The sequence below is a fragment of the Carica papaya genome, chromosome 3 (assembly GCF_054855325.1).
Source record: "Carica papaya isolate Zhongbai chromosome 3, ASM5485532v1, whole genome shotgun sequence".
Lineage (NCBI taxonomy): Eukaryota > Viridiplantae > Streptophyta > Magnoliopsida > Brassicales > Caricaceae > Carica > Carica papaya.
Window position 1 is genome coordinate 21,534,573 of NC_142311.1, and position 24,368 is coordinate 21,558,940.

The following is a 24,368-nucleotide window of genomic DNA, read 5'->3' on the forward strand; positions in this document are numbered from 1 at the left end:
ATAGGCTACAAATGATTTGAAGACATAAAAGACCTCAAATTTGGAGCACAAAGTATATCGACTATAATCATCAATAAATGTCATAAAAAATCTGTATTGATAATGTGAAATAACAGGTGTAATGCCGCACACATCACTATGAATAATATCAAAGCATTGTTTTGCATGACTACCATGCGATGAAAAAGAAAGAGTTTTACTTTTACCCAATTTACATGTACAACATTCAGTAGAAAAATAAGGACAAACATGATCTTTATCTCCCAACAATTCAGAGTTTAACAAATGAGACAAAATAATAGAGTTTGGATGTCCAAAACGTTTGTTCCACATTGCAATATTAAATGTCAAACAAGCTAAAAACAAATAACTAGGAATGGAAAAATTTAAAGGAAATAATCTTCCAACTTTAGGCCCCTTCAAGAGTATCTTCTCGGACATCTGATCTTGCACAAGACAATCATCACAAAAAAAATAAAAATCACAGTTGTTATCAATTAATTGACTAACCGAAATAAGATTAGAGGAATGCTGGGGAGATACAAAAACATCACAAAAAGAGGAACTAAGCTCCCCAACAACATGAATAAGCAAACAACTTCTATTGGCAATCTCTATATCTATGATACCATTATAAGAGCAAATATTATAAAGAACATGGGAAGAACTAGTGATATGATTAGAAGTACCCAAGTCAACTAGCCGAGTTGTAGATAGAGAATTTTGCTTACCTTGGAGCTTCAAGGTAGAAAAGGCTGAAGCAATCATCTCTTGCACCATATCAGGAGTGAGAGTACTTTGTGTCGCTATAGAGGATGAAGTTTATGATGCCGTATAAGTAGTAATAGTAGTTTCACGATTCTGAGGTCAAGTAAGACAATCTTTAATAATGTGACATGATTGTTTGCAATAGTTGTAAAATTTCTTAAAGCAATGTAGAGCAATATGACCTTACTCCTTACAGTTGTCACGTTGAACTTTGCTCATATCCTTACCCTGTCCTCTCCTTTGAACTACATATGTTACTAGATTAAAAGAAACTGACTCTAGTGTAGCTTGTGTGAGAAGACATTGCTCTTCCCGAAGTAGTTCACTAAAACAAAAATCCAAATAAGGATAAGGAACTCGATTCATCAAATTGGAGTGAGTGATCTCAAATTCAAGTCGTAGCTTCATCAAAAACTAATCTCTCTTACTTTGTTCATGTACCTCCTGAACAAATGATTGAGATGCAGCTGGGATTATTGCATAAATCATATTTGAAAGCTCTCCCCATAAATTCTGAAAACTTGAAAGGTACTCTTGAATAAACAGATATCTTTGATGGTAACTAGCAATTTCATACTTCAATTGGTAATGATGAGCAGTGTTGTTTTGAGTTATAGACATTTTTCAAATATTCTCACATTATTTTAGCAATTTTATAGGGCCTTAAATTAAACATAGTAACAGGATCAACAGAACTTAAGATCTATGTCATAACACGTGCATCTTTTACAATCCATTAAGTTAGTTATTTAGCATTTGTAGGTATTGGATGCCCCCCACAAATCCTTACCGGTAACAAATAACTGACATTAAAACTCCTGAACAAAATAATTCTTACCAGTAAATTGCACTCCAAAGGTGTCTGAAGAATTGACAGTAAACATATTGCACGAGACAGTTGAGTATAAGAAGATTACCACGAAGAGAATAGTCACTACAACTAGAAATACAGACGCAGAGAACCACCACATAAAAACACTGCCAAAAAGAACCCAAAGAGAAGGATCAATATTCTAATATAAGACTAGACCCAACTATCATAAAAAATAAAAACGAAAACTGAATTCTAGACAAGATGAACATAATTTGAATTTTAGGCTCTGATACCATGACAATTATGTTGTTCGCATTGAATGTCCCTCTTTAAGAGTATTTTCTCTATTAAATAGAAAAATATTTTTTAAATACATCCTCTAATTAAGCTGATTATGTTTAATTTAGTAAGTCTACTATTTAGTAAAACATATGCCTATAATTAAGCTAATTATTTACAAGAATAATATTAATAAATAAGGTTATATAATAATATTACAATTAAATACAGATCCATTTTTATGACAATTGTTGTATACAAGGTTGTTCCCCCAACATCACTTGAGTAAGCTAACCTTTTGTCATCTTATCTTTTCATTGTTTGCATAGTGTTTTATCTTGAATCCTCTCCCATGCTGAGTCCCAACACTATATCAAGGATATTCAAATTAGTAAGGCAACTTATGATTTGCTTATAATTAGTATATATCTATTACTTATGGTTTGGACAAAGCCTTAACTATATAAGATCCTCCATATATCTTAGTGGTTACTTCCCACAAGTCCATTAATATACATTCTCTCACCTACCTAATCTCACTCCCTTTTCTACTAGACTAATGATTTAGTAATGCCTTTGATTGTCAATAAAAGAACCATTAAGCCTTTTTTTTTATCTAGTTGACTAGCTTAAGGTTGAATTATAACATTGGAAATGTATCTATCTTTCCTATTTAGGTAGAGCTACTATGGTCCAAACACCGCTAACCGCTTAATCCACATATCTTATGTCCATCTTCGCTCTTCCTGAGACTATTATTAAATAGATCAGTTAGCTACTTAGAAATTTTTGATGGGATAGGTTAACAATAAGCCAAAGAGTATTAACCCTATAAGTTGACTTACCCTCACTTTTACCCAATCATCTAGGTGGCTTTCACTTTAGAAATTTATTTATCTTTAATCAAGCTCTAGTAGCTAAGTTGGCATAATCCATCCTTAATCCTTCCATTACCCTATGGATTAGCTCTTATAGGCTAAGTATTTACAAGACTCGCCTATATTATTTTTCCCACATAAACTAACATATTTTTTTTATATAGAAGAGTATTTTGATAAGTAAGCACAATTTCACATTATAATTTGGAACCCAGTATAAAAAATGCAATCCAAACCCAAACATAGACAATTAATATAGAAACTTAATTCCTAAATAAATCATTTTTACTTAATTAAATTATGATTAGAACTAAGATAATTGAGATAAAGAGAAGAAATTGGTTAAAATTCCACACAAGTTACCTTGGTAAGTTGAAACCAATTCTCCATGCAACAAGAACGTTAAAGAAATCTCATGAGTACCAAACTTAGCCATCAACTATAAACCTGATAGGAACCAGGGGTATATTAAACCCAAGACCCAAATCTTTATGCTTGGAAGCAACCCCTTAGAAAGCTAAATCAGATTTACTAAATCTTTGACCCAATTCAATTCGTGAAAGAGAACTTTGGAATACATTCGCAACGTAAATTCAGCCATTGAAGAGAACCTTTGAATAAATTACTCACAAGTAATTAGCTTTACTCGTAGGAACCTTGATTCAAATAAGAATCAGAACAAGAGAAAAACCTCTCTTAAGAAACTTTGCAATAAATAAATTCATAAATCAATTTCTATTTACAAAAGAAAATACTATCTATTTATAGATATAACAACTCTTCAAGATAAGTTTTAAGACTTCTAAGAGTCACAACTCTTTATATTACTAAGTAAATATTTCTATTTAATGAGAAAAAATAAAAGTCTAGATATAATAAATGAAGACAACTAGAGTCAATGTATCTAAGTCAGAATTCGTTGTAAAAATTGTGAGTCAATTATCTATATGATAAAATCCGAATTTGATTGGGTTTTTCCATGAAAGTTGTAGGCCTAAATGTGTAGATAAGTTTAGGCTTTTGAATCACCTAATTTGGACATTAGAAGCTGAAGTTATGGCCCATCCAAGCAAATTGGTTCAATTTCATATTGGGCTGGTGTAACTTCCACTTGAGTTAATGTGACCAAGTTTGATTTATGTTATTCAGCACAAGCCCAATACATGCTTCCTTGTTGCATTCTTGAATTTTGTCAATGTCATTCCACAAGCCTTGAATCATCCCGTTTAATGCGTCCTTAAATTTCTTCAACCTTGCTCTTGTAATTGGACCATTAGGTAGTTGAATTGGATCAATGTTCTTGTAAGATGCCTTATTTGCATCAATTAACGATTGAAACTTAAATGAGAAACACTTACAAATGGGTTTATTTATCAGCAAAATCAGCAAGAGTCTTAACAAGAAAATATCATTTTAAAGTAGAACTCTTAGCTAATAACATAAACTTCTTGATGACAACTGGTCTTAGGTTTTGAAATCATAATTTATACATGATTAAAATACACATTAAGGAGTCTTTATTTTGGGTGGCCAACCATGTCTTGTAATAATAAAATGCTTCTTCTTTTACTTCGGTAAAGACTTGTAAATTTGAGAAGAGTTTGGTTTTATTGATGTTGATAAGTTAAATTTGGCCAAACCCTTGTAAGATAAGGATCCTTGATCATTCACATCTTTAATAAGCTTCATGAGTTTTATTTGAAGTTGAAATCCAATCAAGATGAGAGGAGTGAGTGGTTAGTCAAGAGTCCAAGAATTTAAGGACTCTTGATGCTTAGCTTGTATAAAATATATGGCCAAATGTCTATGCTTTATAGAACTTTTTGTTGATTAGTTATGATGAGTTATAAATTGATAAAAACTCTTGTGGATGAGTTGGCCGATAATCTATGATTTGTAGGACTTTTTAATGCTCGATTTCCATGAGTTATAAGACAAGTTATTGGCCACCTCTCCCAAACACCTAAACGATTTAGCCTCCATCTTTCATGGGTCTCCAAATATGACATTCTTCATGGATTCATCCTTGAACATAAGATTGGAAGTCTTACTTGAGTTTTTTGGCCCATGATCTTGTAATTAGTCCACTTGACATAGTGATATTCCATCTATTTAGCCTATGTACATTGAATTGGATTCATTCTATGCTCAACTCCATGTGGACAGGCTTCCTCATGAGTTTAGGCTTGTATTGTGTCTTGATCTCTTCTCAAGTGTCCACGATCTCCCATATGGTTGTGAACTCCCATGTAGCCATGAGCTTGAATTGTGTCTTAGTCGTGAGTTGTCATGTGGCATTTTATGATTTGTGGCACCTTGATCTCCATCACACTAGGTATCTACAAATTCATGGGGAATGGTCTCACTATGCATGTTTAGATAGATCCTTGGATCCCCATCATGCCTAGACATACTCCTCTTGTAACTTGAAACCCTTTGTATATAATGGTAAGCTCCTTTGTTAAATCTTTTACTTGCACTTAGAACCTTTACTCATTATAACAACAATTCTCCAATCCGATAGTCTGTCATATTACTCAAATTCTCTTACCTACAGATCCTCATGTTCAAGACTCTTGGCAATAGAAGGACACTGCCACCAAACAATGTTAAGTGAAAACAAACTATACTCTCTACATTTCCCATTATTTTCCTAAATGACAAGAATCAACTTTTAGGGCCTCTAGATACTTGAAACTCATATTAAAGTCCTAGATCTTACCAAGTCAAAAAATCATTTCGTGGAGGATCCTCCATAATTGTATTCCAGGTATGTATTATTTTAATGTCGATTTCTATATATCTAAGTGTAGGTTTTATAGTGCACAAGTATGTTAAAACATATGCTTATCTCATGTCCCTTAGCTAGACTACTATAATGTGTTTCCCCTTAGGATATTAAACTCAATCAACTCTCATATCTCTCAGTCAATGCATGGATTTTTTTCCTTCTATATAAATAGAGCAAAACAACATATCCTATGGCCAAAATCTATAAACAAGTATGTTTTTACGCCTTTATCATAGTTGACTTTTTATATCTATAATGAAATTAAAACGTGCATCATAAAAAAGACCATAAATCATAAATGTATTAGCCAAATAAAAGCTAATTTCCTATGAAAAAGTACATTCAACACCAACTCTAAACAAGTTATAAGCATGTAACCTAACAACCAAAATTAAGAATCAATTGTGAATGTTACTTAGTGCTTCAATTATGGTCACTTTCTCCTTGTCATCATGCTATAAGCCAATGGTATTCTTTTGGCCTCCATTTATGTGTCACTAGCATCAATGCTAAGCTTGGGAACATTTTTCATTGAGTGGAAACCTTAGGGTGGCCTCGGGTTAATACATATCTAGAACGCTATATGTATGGGGTTTTTATCCCTCAATGGACTCTTCCACTTTAGCTCAACCGCTTGTTGGTTATAATGTTCTCAAGCTTTAGCCTATTTTGATACTTGTTAGATCTGTATAGACCCTAGAAAAAATCAGATGGCCTAGTCCCTTTTGCAACGAGCTCAATGAACAGGAATCTAGGCCAACTTGTGTAATTTTTGTAGTACTTGGACTATCTTTTACCTTCAACCCAAAAAGATTATAATTTATTATTTTTTCAGGAGTACTATTTTTTATAGTTTATTTAATATAATTCTATAACATTTTATTAGTTAAAGTTTCAAATAAATAATGACATTACAATTGTCATTATCATCACATCTTTATCTTGTAAATTTCACACATTTCCCTTTTTAGTTTGACCCAATTAGTAATATATTACTTTATCATTGGATTTCAAATTTTTTTTAAACGTATCTTTAAATATGAACATAGAAAGGCTCTAAGAATAACAATATCACTCAAAATAAGAGAAAGTCATCAAAATTAACATTGGTCAAGATAAAGGTTTAGATGAAAATGATATAAATGGGAAGATGTATAGAGTGGGCTAATTAATTGGTCTTAATTAACATGCACTATTTTATATTCTAATCTAAATAATGGTGTCTGAATGAGAGATTCTTTATAAGACCAACTTGATAAATGTAATTATTGTCAATACATTACAAAGAATGAAATAAATGACATGAGAAGTGGACTCTATGGTACTTACTGCCTTCTCCAAATCCTACCATATTTTCTTTCCTTTTCTTTTATCTTACCAGAGTTAATTGAAGCATGTAGAAACATAAGGCAAAAATAGAAGTTCTACCAATACTCCCAACAAAATCCTTAACTCCATGCATTAAACTTCAAAAGTACTTATTACCCCTAGCACATTTTAACCTTTGCAAGATGACATATATATATATATATATATATATTGAGGGAATAATTCTTTCATAACATAAGGAAAAAAATGGTTAACATCATTATGCTCAAGTAAGGAGACTACAAGATCATGTGACTGCTAAGACATCATCAAATATATATGAAGTCTCCCTAACAAAGTAATGCGTTATCTAATTAATATTTTTAAGAATATAATAAAAGTATTGATCATGATAAACGCAATATTTATCATGCACATAATTTGTATATACAGATCGATCCTTAAATAGCATACATCAACGATCTCATTACAAAAGTGTATATAGACCAAAATATGTCTATCCATTTGTCTCATCAAAGAAGCTACTTGCCAAGATTCTTAGAGCAAGATCTTATCATGCATGGTTTCAAATGATTCAAATTAATTCTATACATAATTCCTATCATCTATAACAATCAAAACTAAAAAATTTTAGAAGGAAGATAGGATAATCTACTAGACAAGCCTGTTATAAAATAAAACTTAAAAATTATAAAGGGTGAAACCTCACAAACACACTAGTACTTTTTTAAGATTTATAGTCAATTCGATCGTGTAACAAACTAATTTCTAAAAGTATATGGGTGAATTTTAATGTTAATTGTTATTTAAAATTTTTTTATTTATTACTACAATTTGTTAGAAAAAAGTACACAATAATATTTTTCTTAGAATCCTATTCAACTTTTTTACAATATTAACTAAAATCAAATTTCTTTTGTTATCATTTTTCATTAAAAATTATCATTGTATTGTTTCTTAATTAGTGTACAACCATATTCATAAATTAAATTATCATATGTTTGTACGCGAATTTTTTAACACCTTCAGCCTAACACAATATGTGTTTCATATTATATTAACCATTCTTTTTTTAAGCGAAAAAGTTAGATTAATTTTTTTTATTATAGTTATTTTAAAAAAATTTAACTTTCATAAAATATTCTTTTTACCCAAATACATCATAACTTGCTTGTAATAACCTAGCCCGAGAGAAATAAAATCCAACACATCTGCTTCATAGAAGCGGGAAAAGCCAAAATGACATCGTTTTAAGAAAATCCCAAAAATGACACCATTTTGATATAAAGAAAAGAAAAGGAGCAGGAGGTGAAAACGACATCGTATTGGGAGCATTAAAATGATGTCGTTTTGGTGATAGAAAAGGAAAAAAAAGATAGGGCAACTAGAGATGTGTACGCCTCTGGTCGTCGAAAAAGATGAAGAAGAAGCCTAGACCTGCACACTGAAGAAGAAGGAAGAAGAGGCGTGCAGGGCTCTCTGTCCTCCCACCTATTAAAGGAAAAAGAAAGAAGAAATCGGGAAGAAGGAAGAGAAACATAGTCAAACAAGCAGAGAGAAAGAGAGTGAGTCACAAAAGAGAGAAAACAGAGAGAGAGAGAGAGAGAGAGAGAGAGAGAGAGAGAGAAAGGGAGGGAGATAACAGATCAAACCGGTGACGAGGCGGGTTTGGTGCGTGCGGCGTGCGGTACGGCAGGAGGCCCATAACCGAAGGCCAGAGAGAGTTAATGCGTGATGAGGTACAGAGAAGAAAGTGAACTGTGGCGGTGGCTAGGCACAATTCCACGCATCCACACATTTCTGTCGTGCGATTTTGCCATATCTGAGCCAGATTTGCATGCGCGGCTCATTCTGTGATGATTTCCGATAGAGGCATGGCAACGCGTGGGTGGTTCTGGTGGCGTATGCCGATTTTGGTGACTGTGCGTGAGGTAGAGGGTGGCACTCTGGTGGCGGTGTGTGGTGAACCGGGAGCACATGGATGGTGGCGGGTGGCGAATTCAGCAAACGGGATCACGTGCCCAAGATAAAACTATTTTTTGTTGGGTTCATTTCTAAAAATCTCTCGTCGTTTAATACGTGTGTTATGTATTTGTGAACGAGAAAATTAATCAAGTGGCAATAAAGATTTAAAGGAGGCCATAGACTCGAACTAGTAGGATTCTTGACACATTTTTTCCAATCAGACTTTAGGTAAGGGATTGGGTTAGTCTCATTCAGAGGCCCCATGTTTTTATTAAAACTTTGTTTTCCGTTAAAATGAATTATTTACAGACCTTGCAAACTATTTAAGTTTTCTAACGCGAGTTCTGCAAACTCATCATATGTACGTGTGTACAATTATATATGATTAGAGACCTACATGATATTGTGTATGATGTATGTTTATGTATTCATATTGTTACTTGTATGTATATGCAGATTTTATGCATGCATCGAGTTATAGGTGTATGTGACACATTTATATATATGTATAATTATAAATTTTGTAACGTGTGTATATATGAGTGAACAACTTGTATGTGCTTGTTTATAGAATACACATATACCTTATGTAAGTATACAAGTATATTCATGTTGTCTGTGTTGCGTGTACATGTATATTTATTTGAGTTGATAACTATGCATATAAAGTGTATATATTGTCATTATTGTGTAGGCATGTTGATGTATCACATATACGATATATAAGTAGGTGCATGTCTGAGTAAGTCATCTTTGATGAACCTGATTAGTAAAAGAATAACATAAAAATCTTTAAAAGGCGAAAAAATTCGTTTAACCGGTATCACCGAGGGGTGGGTGTGTATATAGCCTTTTAGCGTGTGACTGTGGTGAACCCTACCCGTGGATACAGTTTTAGCCAAACGTGGCGAAGTGATAAGAACTATGAACTGTATACTGTGTATTACAAATTGTGAACTGTGAACTGAATTGTAACATATTCACGTGGTAGATGGAATCCTTACTGCCCTTATTGATGCCGACAGAAAAGGCATCGCGCGGTGAAACTATTTTTAATAAGATATAAACTGATAGGAAGGACTAAGAAGTCATGAGTAAAGTTTACGATACTAAAATATTGAATTAATATCTACTGAACTACTTACTGCTTAAATTGTGATACTGAATACTAAATTATACTATTTATGAAACTGGTTATGCCCTAAGTTATAATACTAAAATAAAAAATTCTGAATGTTACTGAATAAACTGATTTAGAAGATTTGGTGATTGAGTGTGTGCGTGTCTTTGTTATGGGTATTGCCCGTTTTTTTTACTGAGTCCGTAAAATTCACCCCAATTCACACCCTCCCAATGTAGATTAGTCTAGATTAAGAGAAAGTTCAAGGTCAAAGGAAGACTTTGAAGAACCTTTAGTGAAAGTAAGAGTTTATCTCATAAAATCAATTTAATTATATTATAGCGATGTAATGTAAAGAATTTTATAAGCCTCATGACTTGTAATTTCGTATAGGGATGACTGAATCTTAAGTTTTTGCTCACTATTGCATAAATTTATTAGGTTGTGTATGTGGGATAGTGCTCATTTCTTAACAGAGAAAGCGGGTCGTTATAATTGGTATTAGAGCCTATGTTCCTAGGAATCATTCCTTATATCATGAGGTTTAGGATTCTTATGAGATTTAGAGTCCAAAGAAATTATGTAATACACACCTTAGGAGATGTTTTACAACTTCCTCTAAAACATTTTCGGATTTGAAGAAGTAGGATTATAGTTCCAAAAGTTTGAAAAGGTAGAAGTTACAATGGTTGGAATGTAATAAATCTAGAGATCAAAGAATTAAGGCTTTACTCCAAAGCCAACTGGAGATGGTGAATAAGCAACAACCTTAATATATCATATTATAGGAAACCGAAGAGATTACCTACTAGAAACAAGTGAATAAATTTTTTGGAAGGCCATGAATTTCCCTTGAGTCGGAAAATGAATTTTAAAAGAGGAAGATTCACCAAAGCGAAAAGAAAATCCCTTGAGTGGGAGAACAACCTTTGGTGAGAGAAAATTCTCCTAAGTAGAAGAAAACTCACAAGTAATTGGGTCTTGGAAGAGTCCTCTTATGTATTCAGATAATTACTTTAATATTCTAAAAGTTTGAAGGGATAAAAACCTTTTCTCATCCTTGAGGCCAACTACCTTCACCTTAGGAAGTGTCTAGTTCTTGGACAATGTTGATATGTTCCCAATCATCTCTTTTTAACAATGTGATAATGTGTTCAAAGAGGTAGTTCGAGTTATAGTTTGAAGTCTTATTTAGATGCACTTTCAAACCAATACAAAACATTTGGGATTAAGCATTTGTTAACATTACATTTGTTTATCACAGTTATACTATCTAGTCTATTGTTGAATCATGTCTTTCAAATTTTCTTCATTAATGTTTACTGATACACCTGTTTTTCTTTATAGTCATTTACAATGATTCTTATCCTTCCTAACCAACCACATCTAATCACCCAACCAATTTCTGATTTACATAGGGATATTAAATGTAAGATTGCAATTGGTAATACGATTTATAAATTTAGTATATTGTGAAATAAAGGACCAAGGAGTTTGTTATATCTGATAACGTCATGATCTGCATCAAAATCATGACATAATAGAGAGTTTAGAGGTTTGGACCATTCTTTCATTTTAGAGAGCTTTGATGCCACTCATTTACTTGATTTACTTATCATGTGAATATTATTCGAGCTTTCATCATAGAGGATATTCTCCCAAGTTAAAAAAACTTTTAGCCTCCTATTTCCCTTACCTATTTACAAATACTTAGGTTCTTAATGCTTCAATATTACTATCTTCAACAATAACCACTATTGGGGATATTTTGGTCAATTAGTAATTCACCTCCAATTGATTCCTTATGAGATGGAAGAGCCTTTCCTAAATTCGCTAGAGACCTAGAAGGAAAGAAATTTTAAAACAAGTAGTCTCAAAATGAAGCATTTTTGGGAAACCAAATAACTATTTGATACTTTGATAAAATACAAAATTTCTTGTGAACCTTCTTTAGAAAGAATGAATGCCTTAGCTACTCTAAGTCCTTGTTGAGATGTCGTATGGGAGTTATAATATTGCTTCAAAAACTCTTAAGTATTAAATCATCATATACTTAATGGTAAAAAAACTTCTGTATCAAATGATTAGAGTACACCTAATTAGAACTCTTCTTTCTAAAAGTCCTTATCCATCCTAAATTAAATTTCCATGGGAGAAGAGGGTATCCTAAGAACATGTTGTAACCATAGATTATTAATAATATAATAATAGCTCAGAATATAATTCTTTTATGCTAAAAAGGTAACACAAAAATGATGCAATCCACCCGTATAAACCTTCAAAGTAAACACTATTCAGAGTGGCACAATGGAAATATGATATGGATCCATAAACCACCACACATGAAAGATTTCTATCTAAACTACCTAAGAATCACTATAAGTGAAGTAGACATAATAGAAACCCTATGATCAACCCTATTACTGCTGCAGACTGGCTCTAATACAAGAGTACTCGATCTCCCTACCCTCTCATCTAAAAAAGACCTTAAATTTTCTCAACCATTGATAGAGGTATGCTCGATGAAGATGACTAGCATTAGTTGTGACGATATCTTAAAGCTTCATTAGCCATCATTAGTTGTGACGATATTTTCTAATAACAAAATCATTAGTGTGAATAACCCAAACATATTGTTTGCTTATTATTAAATTGGAATATAAGATTTGTATATTATACAAATATATCAAGATGGATCTTCAAAGTAAACACTCTCAAATTAAAATTTAGATACATGTAAAAATATTTTTCAAGTTAACAAAGACTAAATGAGGATACGAAAAACCCACGAGTCATATCGTAATGTCATACTTAAGAATAATCACTTGCAACATTGGGAAATGAAAGGTAGAGTACTTAACCATAAAAGGAATGGAATGGAATAGGTAGATAATGTAATTAATTTTAGCTAGGCCATTATATGACCCCTCTATCAAAGACTCCTAATAATTTTCAGTAAGAAGTAGAACTTCATAATCGCTTACTTAAAAGGACTTTAAGAAAAATCTAATCAAGTAATGAGGTGCCTTGGGAATCATTCAAACCTTGATGGGGTAGAAGTACAATTTAACTCAATTAAGAGTAACTTAGTTAGACACCAGACACATTGAGTAAAGAGGAGGAAGTTTCGGTATTAAAATATTTTCAAAATTTCCAAATGCAATTTTTGAAAATCAAATAGCAAATGAACCTTTTACCAAATGAATTCCTAATGATTGTTAACAATAGCCATCCATTCCGTAACTCACTATGTACATTCTAAATGGGTTGAGGAATAACTGGATCAAGTATCAAGGTATAGTAGGAATCAGTCAGTCTTTGATTGATTGATTGATTTAGAAGAATAATACGATGTAGTTAGGGGATAATTCACATGGATATCAGTCATCGGAATAAAAGAGAAAAAGTCTTGAAAACTATAACACTTTACAAAATTCACAAGCCAGGATTTAAAAGTTATAAAATCCTAAGTTCTTAGGAATGACGCGAATGTTTTAGTATTAATACCTTCTATTAAATCCAATATGTGGTATATTCCAAGTAACCACATATTAAGTTCTCAAAAGTTAAAAAAGAAAGAAGAAATCAGGAAGAAGGAAGAGAAACATAGTCAAATGAGTAGAGAGAGTGTGTGAGTCGTGAAGAGAGAGAAAGTAGAGAGAGAGAGAGAGAGCAGGAGGTAACATATCAAACTAACAACGAGGCAGGTTTGGTGCGTGCGACATGCAGCACGACAGGAGGCCCATAACCAGAAGGCTGGAGAGAGTTATGCGCAATGGGGTACAAAGAAGAAGGTAAACCGTGGTGGTGGCCAGGCGTGGTTTCACGCATCCACACCTTTCTCCGGTGTGATTTTGCAATATATGAGCCAGATCTGCATGCGCGACTCATTCTGTGATGATTTTCAGTAGAAGCATAGCAGCCCGTGGGTGGTTCTAGTAGCACGTGCCAGTTCCAATGGCCACGCGTGAGGCGGTGGGTGGCACTTCGGCGGTGATGCGTGGTGAATCGGGAGCACACGGGTGGAGACGCGTGGCGACTCCAGCGAGCGGGATCGTGTGCCCAAGGTAAAATTATTTTTTGTTGGGTTCGTTTCTAAAAATCTTTTATCGTTTAATATACGTGTTATATATTTGTGAATGAGAAAATTAACCAAGTGGCAATGAAGATTTAAAGGAGGCCATAGACCCGAACCAGTAGGAATCTTGATATATTTTTTCCGATCAGACTTTAAGTAAGGGATTGAGTTAGTCTTATTCAGAAGTGTAACACCCCAAGTGTATTATTATTATTATTATTATTTCAATTTATTTTATTTTATAATTATTGGAAATTTCTTTGATTTTTTATTTAATTTAATTTAATTTGATTTAATTTAATGAAAATAAAAATAATAATAATGATAAAATTGGGTAAAAATATTATTCGAATTTAATTGAAATTGATTTTGGGAAAAAGGGGTGAAAATTTGGATTATGGGGGTATTTTTGAAAAGAAAATCAAAAATCGGGGGTCAAAACACAATTTAGAAAAGTTGTGCCACGTCAGCACCATGTCAGCAGCCACGTCAGCGGCCCGGTTAGCAGTCCCGGCGTGGCAAGGAAACGCTGACCAGGGGACGGGCCACGTGGGCAATCCGCGTGTGTGCGATCGGACTGCCCAGATTCACGCGCACGGACGGCCCAGATTCAATCAGGCACGGACGACCCAGATTGCATCGCGATGGACGGCCCAGATTTATCCCAATTAAATCGCGATCGAACGGTCCAGATTTAATCTTGATGGACAGTTGAGATTAAAAGGCAAATGGTATAAATAACCCCACCCACACCTGACCAAAGAAACCCTAGCCGCCAGTGCTCGCCGGAGAAGAAGAACCAGACGCCGGAGGAGCCGGCCGCCGCCACCTGCCGCCGCACCGGGGAAGTTTTCGACCACCGATCGAGGTAAATTTTCTCCCCCTTACTCGTTTTTCGACGCTGAGTCCACCTATGGCCAAACCGGAGCCAAACCACCGGCCAAACGGCCGAAAAACCCAGCCGAAACCCAGCGGCGCCGCCTCGTCCCTCCTCGATTTTTGCCTCCGATGAGGCCCTTCCCAGCCTCCGTTTGATGCAAATTTTATACCACTGTGATCACCATTCTTTTCTCTACAGGTTGATCGGAGCCAAATATCAAAACGCGACTCATGCCAGAGGAGCCGCCGCACCCGAGTGCACCGCCGCCTGTAAGTTTCAGTTTTTCGTAATTTTTCGGCCCACCGAGGGCCCTAGGGTTGTTTTATCGCAGGGACCGATGCAAGCATGGTCGAATTCGGCAAAAAACTACCGAAAATGGCCAACCCGAGGAAAATCGCCGCCGCTTGCGGCGGCGTCGTCGCCGGAGCACAGCGAAGCCGCCATGCCCGAATTGCAATATTGGCCGAAAGGGGCCCTAGGTCTAATTTGAAATTTTTTGGGACACGTGCAGATACCAGTAGTGCGTTTCAGTTTCCCAGAAAAAATTCAGAAAAAATTAGGGACAGCCTGTAGGCGCACTATAGAGCCGTATTCAGACCCCGAAACAAGTAAGGACCCCTCACCCTATTTTCTATCACGGTATTAAAGTTCAATAAATGATAAAAGGTATTTCACGAATCAATATATGTGTGAAATTGTTTAAGGTCGCTAATGGAGCCTGAGTCTGGTGTATTTGTCGGTTAGTTGTTGTTTGTTCTATTTTACAGTTTTACATGCAGTATGATGCTGATGTTTTCATTTCATAGTTTCGTGTGCATATATCACTGTTTTATTGATTATGAGTTGAATGACTGAGAACTCGATGTTGTGTGTTGTCTTGTTTGGCATAAACTACTGGTTTGCATGTTTATTTGTGATTTGATGATGGTGACTGAGGAAAAAAGGAATAAAAGGTTACGTGAATTGATAAATGGATAATGTAGACAGCCTGACTAGATATCCTGGGAGATGGTGGACGGACCGGGTCCGTAGGGAACCCTACCGAGAATGTGGTCTCTCATCCGTACGGGGTATGGAGACCTTCTGTGTTTTGGCGCCCATACCGGACGGGGTATTGAGGTTCATGGTTTTGGTGCCCATACCGGACGGGGTATGGGGACGGCTCTGGAATCAGGTTATAATTGTTAAGGGTTCACGGGTAGCGGGACCCCTATAGATCCCCATGGATACTAGTAGGCTGGTAAATGAGGAAAATGTGTTGTTTAATAATTGAAATACAAAGGCGTGGTAAGTATTATGTTATACAGTTCATATGATTTCATGATGATGATAATGTTATTGCTTTCATATGTTGTTTTATGGATCTCACCGAGGTAAGTGGACAGTAAAGGTTTTTATGTTAATAAATGAGTTTATTATAAATTATGCTCCATTGGTCTTTTTTGTGTTTTCTACCCACCTTTACCTCCGTGGCGGTGAGATAATGTGATGTCTTTACTGGGTTGGTGTAGCTCATTCCTTATTTAACCATTTTAGATCAGGAAGACATTGTTCCCGAGCCCGTTCCGCAGGAAGACGGCAAAGGGGACTCCTAAAAACTCCGTAGTTATATTTATAGTCATTATTTTCGAGTATCTCTTTTAGTTAGTTTGTTCTTTTATATTTTGAGCACATTTTTTGTTTTTGTGTAAGGGATGTTAATCAAAATTTTTATTACGCTTCCGCATTTGACATTTTTAATATACATATTTCATTCTAAATTTCTGAGGCCGTTACAAGAAGCCCCCATGTTTTTATGAAACTTTGTTTTATGTTAAAATGAATTGTTTACAGATCTTGCAGACTATTTAAGTTTTCTAACGTGAATTTTACAAACTCATCATATGTGCGTGTGTGCAACTGTATATGATTGGAGACCTACATTATAACACCACACTCACTACCGTGCTTAATTTGTATTTAAAAATCCTAATTATTAGGGCCTTAAGGCCATACTGAACTCATTTATTTTATTATGCAGGTTATTATCGTAATTCGTAAATTATACCGATTTTTATTTATTTTGATTTTATTTAATTTTATTTTAATTTAATTATATTAATCGTCAATTTTTTTAAAATAAACGATTTTCAAGAAAAACGAAAAATATGAGGGAAAAATCCTGTGGGAAAAATCCTATAAGAGTGGATTGCCCGCGCGGGCGTGCGTGACAAGCATAAGACATGCATACAGTGTGCACGTCCCATCGCGCGTGCACATTTGACAGGGCAGGACGTGCGCACAGTGCGCACGTCCCATCACGCATGGCGCGGAGGACATGCCTGCACATGTGTCTTGTTACACGCGCGTCACATTGCGTACGGATAGGCAAGCGCTGCAGACTTGTGCGTGCGTCCATACAGTAGGCTTGTGCATATAGGCCTGCGCGCCTGGGTGCAGTAGGCCTGTAGCGCGAGCGTCAAGCGGGTGAGGCCATTGCCCCCTCGGGCAGTGTGCCATCGCCCACCTCGGGTGGCGTTTCGCTACTGGTGGTGCCGCCGGTGGTGGAGGTCTTTCTCCTTTGTTTTTCATGCCAAACATCTTTTTACTATCTCTTTTCACTGGATTTTGCCACTTTGCGAAAATTCAACTACTCTCATTTTCTATAAATAAGAGCCCTTTCTCCCATTTTCTTCACACTTCCATTCTTCCACCTTTCAAGAATTAGAGAGAGAGAGAGGGAGAAAGAGAGAGAGAGAGAGATTCAGAGAGAGAAGGAGAGGAAGAAAAAAAAGAATGGTTTAGAAAAAATTATCAAGATTTTGATAAGGAATTTAGTATCTTTTTAAACGTCTTAAGAGGTATTTTTAGACAAAAAAAAAATGATAATTTTGTGATTTTGCATGTTTTGCATGCTTTGTATTTGTAGGCTTAATAACTTAAATTGTTCTTGATTTCAAGCATGCTATATGAGTGATAGACACTTGATGATTTGCATGTAATTAAAATAATATGAAACAGGTAAGGTTATATAGAAAATACAAATAACAAAAAAAAAAAAGTGGAATTAAGCATAAATGATCCGAAGTATGTATTTTTATTGACATGTATAACGCATTAAGTTTCTTATTAGGTTTTTTATCTTTGAGGGGTATCTGTTCCCCTATCTCCATCCGGGATATCTGTTTTTTCGTTCCCCATTTAGTTTGAAAAGAAGTAAGATGATCGTTCCCTTTATATGACAGCGTACCCTCTGACAAGAGTGATGACACGAATATCTGTTAGGAGTTACCTTTGGCTAAGTACTGTCATGATAATAGAATATCTGATAGAACCACTATGGTTGGTATCACTGTAATCATAGATTGTGTCATGATTTGGCAAGCTGGAAATGTACCTGACCAAATTGCTGTTATATGTATCTGATATGCTCATTCCACATGGGTAGTCTGAATTCTGTATCTGCCTTTAGGTATGAAAGTTATAATGACTTTGGGAATTGTGACACGAAAATCTGAACATTTTATGATTTATTTGATTTTTTCTATTGTTTGGTATACTGTGTGTTTATTTTGATTGTTGACTATAACGTAATGTTTTTCTTTAATAAATAAATTATTTTCATAAGACAAGATAAGTCTAAGGCGTAACCAAATGGTAAATATTTATGTTTAAATAATTTACTTTTTAAAACCTTACAATGTCATCTAAATATTGTTTTCCTTATTGAGCATATAAAACTCACTTTTTCTATGGCCTCCCCAGATGAAGAAGATAGTGAGGAACTGCCAGCCGACCTACCCATTGAATTTTATGAAGATCCCGTAGATCCACAAAACTTGAATGCATGATCGTCCTTATACTCTGATGAATCCAATAATATAATAAAAGAAATGACCTTTTTTTGTATTTTGACATTGTATTTTGCAGCCACTTTTGACATAAGTTATATATATATGTAATTGAAACTCATATATTTGTAAGGAATTTGTATTAATTTGCTCAACTGCATATAATTTTTATCATACACTCGTAATTCTATTTCTGTATCTAACACCCACATATCTTAGTTAACATCTGCGATGTCACATACATGATGTTTGTGTATGACGTATGTTTATGTATTCATATTGTTACTTGCATGTATATGCAGATTTTATGCATGCTAGTTATCGAGTTATAAGTGTGTGTGATACATATATATGTATAATTGTAGATTATGTAACGTGTGTATGTATAAGTGAACAACTTGTATGTGCCTGCTTATAGAATATACATATGTCTTGTGTAAATATACAAGTATATTCATGTTGTATGTATTGTGTGTACATATATATTTATTTGAGTTGATAACTGTACATATAAAGTGTATATATTGTGCTTATTGTGTAGGCATACTGATGTATCACATATATGATACATCAGTAGGTGCATATCTGAATAGATAATCTAGTAATAAACCTGATTAGTAAAATAATAACATAAAAATATTTAAAAGACGAAAAAATCCGTTTAACCAGTATCACGAGGGACGAGTGTTTGTATAGCCTTCTGACATGTGACTGTGGTGAATCATACCCGTAGATACAGCTTTAACCAGACGTGGTGAAGCAATAAGAACTGTGAACTGTATATTGTGTACTGCAAACTGTGAACTGTGAACTGAATTGTAACGTATTAACGTGGTGGAGAGAATCCTTACTATCCTCGTTGATGCCGACGGAAACAACATCGCGTGGTGAAACTAGAACTACTTACTGCTTAAATTGTGATACTAAATACTAAATTATGCGATTGATGGAACTGTTTATGCTCTGAGTTATAATATTAAAATAAGAAATTTTGAATGTTATTGAATAAACTGATTTAAAAGATTTGGTGATTGAGTGTGCATATCTTTGTTATAAACATTACTTCTTTTCTTTACTAAGTCTGTGAAGTTCACCCTAATTCACACCCTCCCAACACAGATTAGTCTAAATCAAGAGCAAGTTCAAAGTCAAAGAAAAACTTTGAAGAACTTTTAATGACAATAAAAGTTCGTTTCGTAAAATCAATTTAATTATATTATAGCGATATATTGTAAATAATTTTGTAAGACTCATGACTTGCAATTTCATATAGTAGATGATTGAATATTAGATTTTCACTCATCGCTACGTAAATTTATCAGGTTATGTATGTAAAATAACATTTCTTTTTCAACGGAGAAAATGGGTCGTTATATTGCTAGAATTGAATCTAACTTCATTATTATAACTCTACCAACAGACAAATGAATTAACTTTTAATTTAACTAAATCAAATCCGTCAAGTTCTATATTTTTAGTGAAGTTTGAACTCCTGACATTCAAACAAAACATAAAAATATTGACTACTAAATCATCATATTGGTGATATTTAAACACCATTTTTGATCCAATAAGTATTTGTTTCCATAATTCCCAGAATCCCTACTTATTACCACTTGTGGTTATCATTTCTCATACTGTTTTCTTTTTTTGTTTTCAAAAAAAAAAACTGCTGTGGAAGACAGCATAAATGGTTTAATATTCATTTTCTGATATGGTGCGAAGTAGACAATAAGATCACAAGATGCCAACTACTACCTTTAATATCGTTAAGAAAGAATTGCAAGAACCCTAACTGGAAACAACTAAAACTGTTGAGCACTCAATTACTAAAAACAAAAAGTTAAAAAACTGGACTGCTAAAAGAAGGCACTTCAAATATGCCTTTCACATAGTTTGTTTCCTGCTGATATCCTTGAAGGGAATACTCACATAAGATTTTAAAAATTCATTGTTACGTGAATGCTAAGATGCTCCGGAGGCATTTGCCTCTGAGACTGTGAGAGGAAAACTGAAAAAACAAATGAAGTTTATTAAATTAACTTTTTAGTGATTGTTGATATATTTTGCTTCAAAATTATGGAGACACTACACCTCCGGAAAATGGTAGCCCTTGATCTTTGTTACATGCTGCTCCCATGTTTGAAAGTATACCAGCTCAGCATGTATAGTTTCAGTTTTCTATTGCAAAGTTGATGAGATGTGAGCACTCTTCATCTCTGTGAATCACAGTATTGGGGATATTCACATTGGCAAGGACCTCTTCTTACCTGTGAAGTATTGAAGCCCTTTAGATGCATCGAGTGGAGAATTGAAAAGTGCGTAAAAGAAAGGCTGAAAAACTAAGATATCGATAGCTGGGCAGTTTCTATACTAGTTGAAAATAAAGTACAAGCAAAGAAAATCAAAATCAGTATTTCTCTCTAGATTCCTCTGCAAACCATATTTGACGTATATCTTTGATTTAAAGTTAATTTCTCAGCAGAAAATCACAAATGTTTCATACAACTTATTGGCAGGGTCAAGTTGTGATTCAGTCATCACTCTGCTTCTCAAAGATTTTAATGGAATAAAGATCTGACTATCATTAATTTATTTAACAACCTAGAAATTTGGTTTTACAAACTCGACAAAATGGCCTTCTGACTCTGTAGCATATCCTCTTTGGTAATCAGGTGAAAATCAAAAGGCTGAGGGGCAATTAGACTACCAGGCAGGAAAAGATGAAGATGACTACAGTTTCTAGCTCCACTAAAAGCTTAATAATATTGCCATTGAATATTATGTTTTTGGTTAGATAACATTAATAAAGCTGTGCCCTTCTACTGAGCTTTGGAAGCTATCCTCTACCTCAATTCTTTTTCTCTTTGATATCCTCTGCTATTTCTGTCAAGGGTTACTGGAGCCCGTGCAGAAGTCAATCATGTTTAAAGGCTCTTTTTCTTATTTTTTTTTTGAAATAAAAACATGTACAAAATTAAAACATGTTTAAAGGCTCCTTTTTCTCTGATCAAAATTGCATTAAGTATTATTTTTGTTATGCGAAAAATATAAGCTATTGTACAGACTATGTATTAGAAAATCTATAGGAAACAAAGGGTTTCATTGACAAAATTTGTTTTCTACAGTTAGAATATACTGACATTAGAAATCTAACATCTAATCTTTGAAGGCATTATCCTTGCACCTTAGTATATTAATTTTTGTCACGAAGTGTTATCTTCAATAGCGTAAAAAGCAGAAAAGCACAACAAAGGGATCCATGGACCAGAAATGAAAAGGTATGGTGGCAGCAAACTCCATGTGATTTAAGCTTAGGTGAATGATTTAGGAATAAATAAAAATTGGTAAACTAGCTCTCATGCCGATCAATACTCAAGAATAAACTAAAATAAGAAGTTGATTTTATGAATAAAATTAAAAAAAAAATATAGTTTTAATAGGGATCAGGTCAAATCTTGCAATATCGAAAACAATAATACGTAAGCAATTTCATCAATAAAATGATCAGTGAAAATTTATTGACGAAAAAATAAGGTTTTTAATGTTCTATATTGAAGTATGAGATCTAACAGGTCCTATATCCTAATTCCACTTATTTCAACGTCAGTGAACCCATGCTTCATTCTCAAATTTGGATGATAACATATTGATGTCAGAGTAGGGACTCATGGAAGAGATGAAAATCTTTACAGCAACATTCTGGGGCTTTCCTCAAACTCTGCCACAAATATCTAGTCTGGATGGAGAAAAGGAAGCAAGAGCTAACACTGCAGATTAAAGGCCTTTCCGAATAATTAACCACAGCCAAATTGAAAGGGACTGACACCATTCTTGTGGCCAACAGCAACAACAGCTAGGATAAAAGGCCTCCCGAATACCTGGAGATAGCGAAGAGGAATAGCGAACTTTTCCACTATTTGCTAAACTGAATTTTTTTCACTTTTAGATGGGACCATGGTCTCACTAGATTCTAGGTTGGCCCAGATCGGCCGAAAAGTTCCAAAAACCTCCTCGTGATTACAAATTGATCTCCTGAAATCACATAAAAGTCATAGCTAATTGTAAAGATGTTAACAATAACATAAGGTGGCTGAAAGAGAAGTTATCAGCTGCTTAGGTATATCTTAGTGTCAATGATGACCTTGTTAAGCAGCTTGCCAAAGTTTCAGAACACACTATTGCTGACTAGGAAGAAGGTTGAAAATGAAGTCGCAGAGCTTGAGCCTATGATCAATAGAATCCAGCTCTAGAAAAATCAGTTATGCATCTCCATGGAGTCGTCTAGGAATGTGTTAGGCAAGCAACAGAGGAGCAAAAGCAGAAAGTCCATGAAGCTGTGATGAAAAAGGCTCTTGAATGGGAGTCTATCGAGTTTGAACTAGAGTACCAAAATTCTGCAACAACTTTTAGTCATCTACACAAATACATGGCAACCTCCAGATTTGGGACTTTTCTTTTGGGTGACTGTTTACCCTAGGCTGACTTTGTTTCAGATTTTTGCTGCTAGAGGACAAACACCTACAAAGGGGAGGTATAATGTTATGGTCAATAACATAAAAGCACAAAAGAGGGACCATGGGCCAGAGGCAAGAAAAAATCGGGTGTTAAACTCCTTGTGGTTTTTGCTTAGGATTCTACATGAGAACTTACTTAGGAAGAAAGTAAGAAAGTAAAGTTACTTAGGAATCGGTTATAAATTAAACAGAACAGACTCTTCAGTTACTTAGGAAAGGTAAAGTTACTAAGGAATCGGTAATTTGGGAATAAGCTAAAATAGGAAGTTGAGTTATTTAGGAATCAAAATAAAATAGGTGAATAAGCTAAAATAGGAGGTTGAGTTATTTAGGAATCAAAATAAAATACGATATATCGCAGAAATGGGGATCGGTCAGATGGTGCAATATCAAGAAACTAGCTTTCTCTTCCTATATGATAAATTAAAAGAGACTAGTAAGAAAAAAACCTTACGTCTATACTGTACTGATTTGAATAATCTTCACACTTGAAAAGATAATAATGTACAACGGCATTATATAGCTGAGAAACAGAAATATACAGATCATAATTAATGGGATTCTGCTATCCTAATTTAATCATTCTAAATATAAAAAATTTATAAAATACTACAAAATATTCCTACAACCTAAAATTATAACCAATCATCTTAAATGTAGAATAAATAATTAATCCTAAAATTATAGCTAACAATCTTAAATATAAAATAAATAGTTAATTGACTTTCCTTCATAAATCTTGCAATATCAAGAAACTAGCAACACTGATCTTCCCTATATATGTAAGATATTGCATCAATAAAATGAATACCAAAGAATTTATCAAAAACAAAAATTAGAGTATCTAGTCTTCTTCTATTAAAAAAAAGAGTATCTAACTAAAAGTGGAAAGATTCTCTTGAATGAATCCTAATCGCCCGTTCCACTAATTTCAACATTAATAAACCCATGACTTAATCGATCATAAAAAAAAGTTCGAATGCCACAGGATTAGTCACCATGGTGGATAATGTTACAGACAACTTGATTAAATTATTTAAATAGAAATCTATATAAGTCTTTTGCATGCTTTGCAAGAGAGCAACATTACTATTGAGATTCACAAGCAAGCAGACAACC

The 24,368-nt window shown here is 34.2% G+C and overlaps 1 protein-coding gene across 7 annotated transcripts in view; it reads right to left on the bottom strand.

Annotated features, from left to right (window-relative positions):
- Positions 1–1,587: 1,587 nt before the first annotated feature.
- The window catches only part of LOC110818506 (RNA-binding (RRM/RBD/RNP motifs) family protein), a 36,682-nt gene continuing 13,901 nt past the window's right edge, over positions 1,588–24,368 (bottom strand). For 2 of the 7 annotated variants that reach the window (XM_088216270.1, XM_088216272.1), the window contains exon 7: positions 1,588–1,746. In XM_088216270.1, coding sequence (XP_088072396.1) covers positions 1,603–1,746 — 144 coding nt within the window. In that variant the 3' untranslated portion in view covers positions 1,588–1,602. Of the gene's footprint in view, positions 1,747–20,469; positions 21,003–21,033; positions 22,768–22,795; positions 23,773–24,368 lie in introns of those variants that run through there. The other 5 variants (XM_088216273.1, XM_022047406.2, XR_015817939.1 and 2 more) reach the window with 4 other exon arrangements.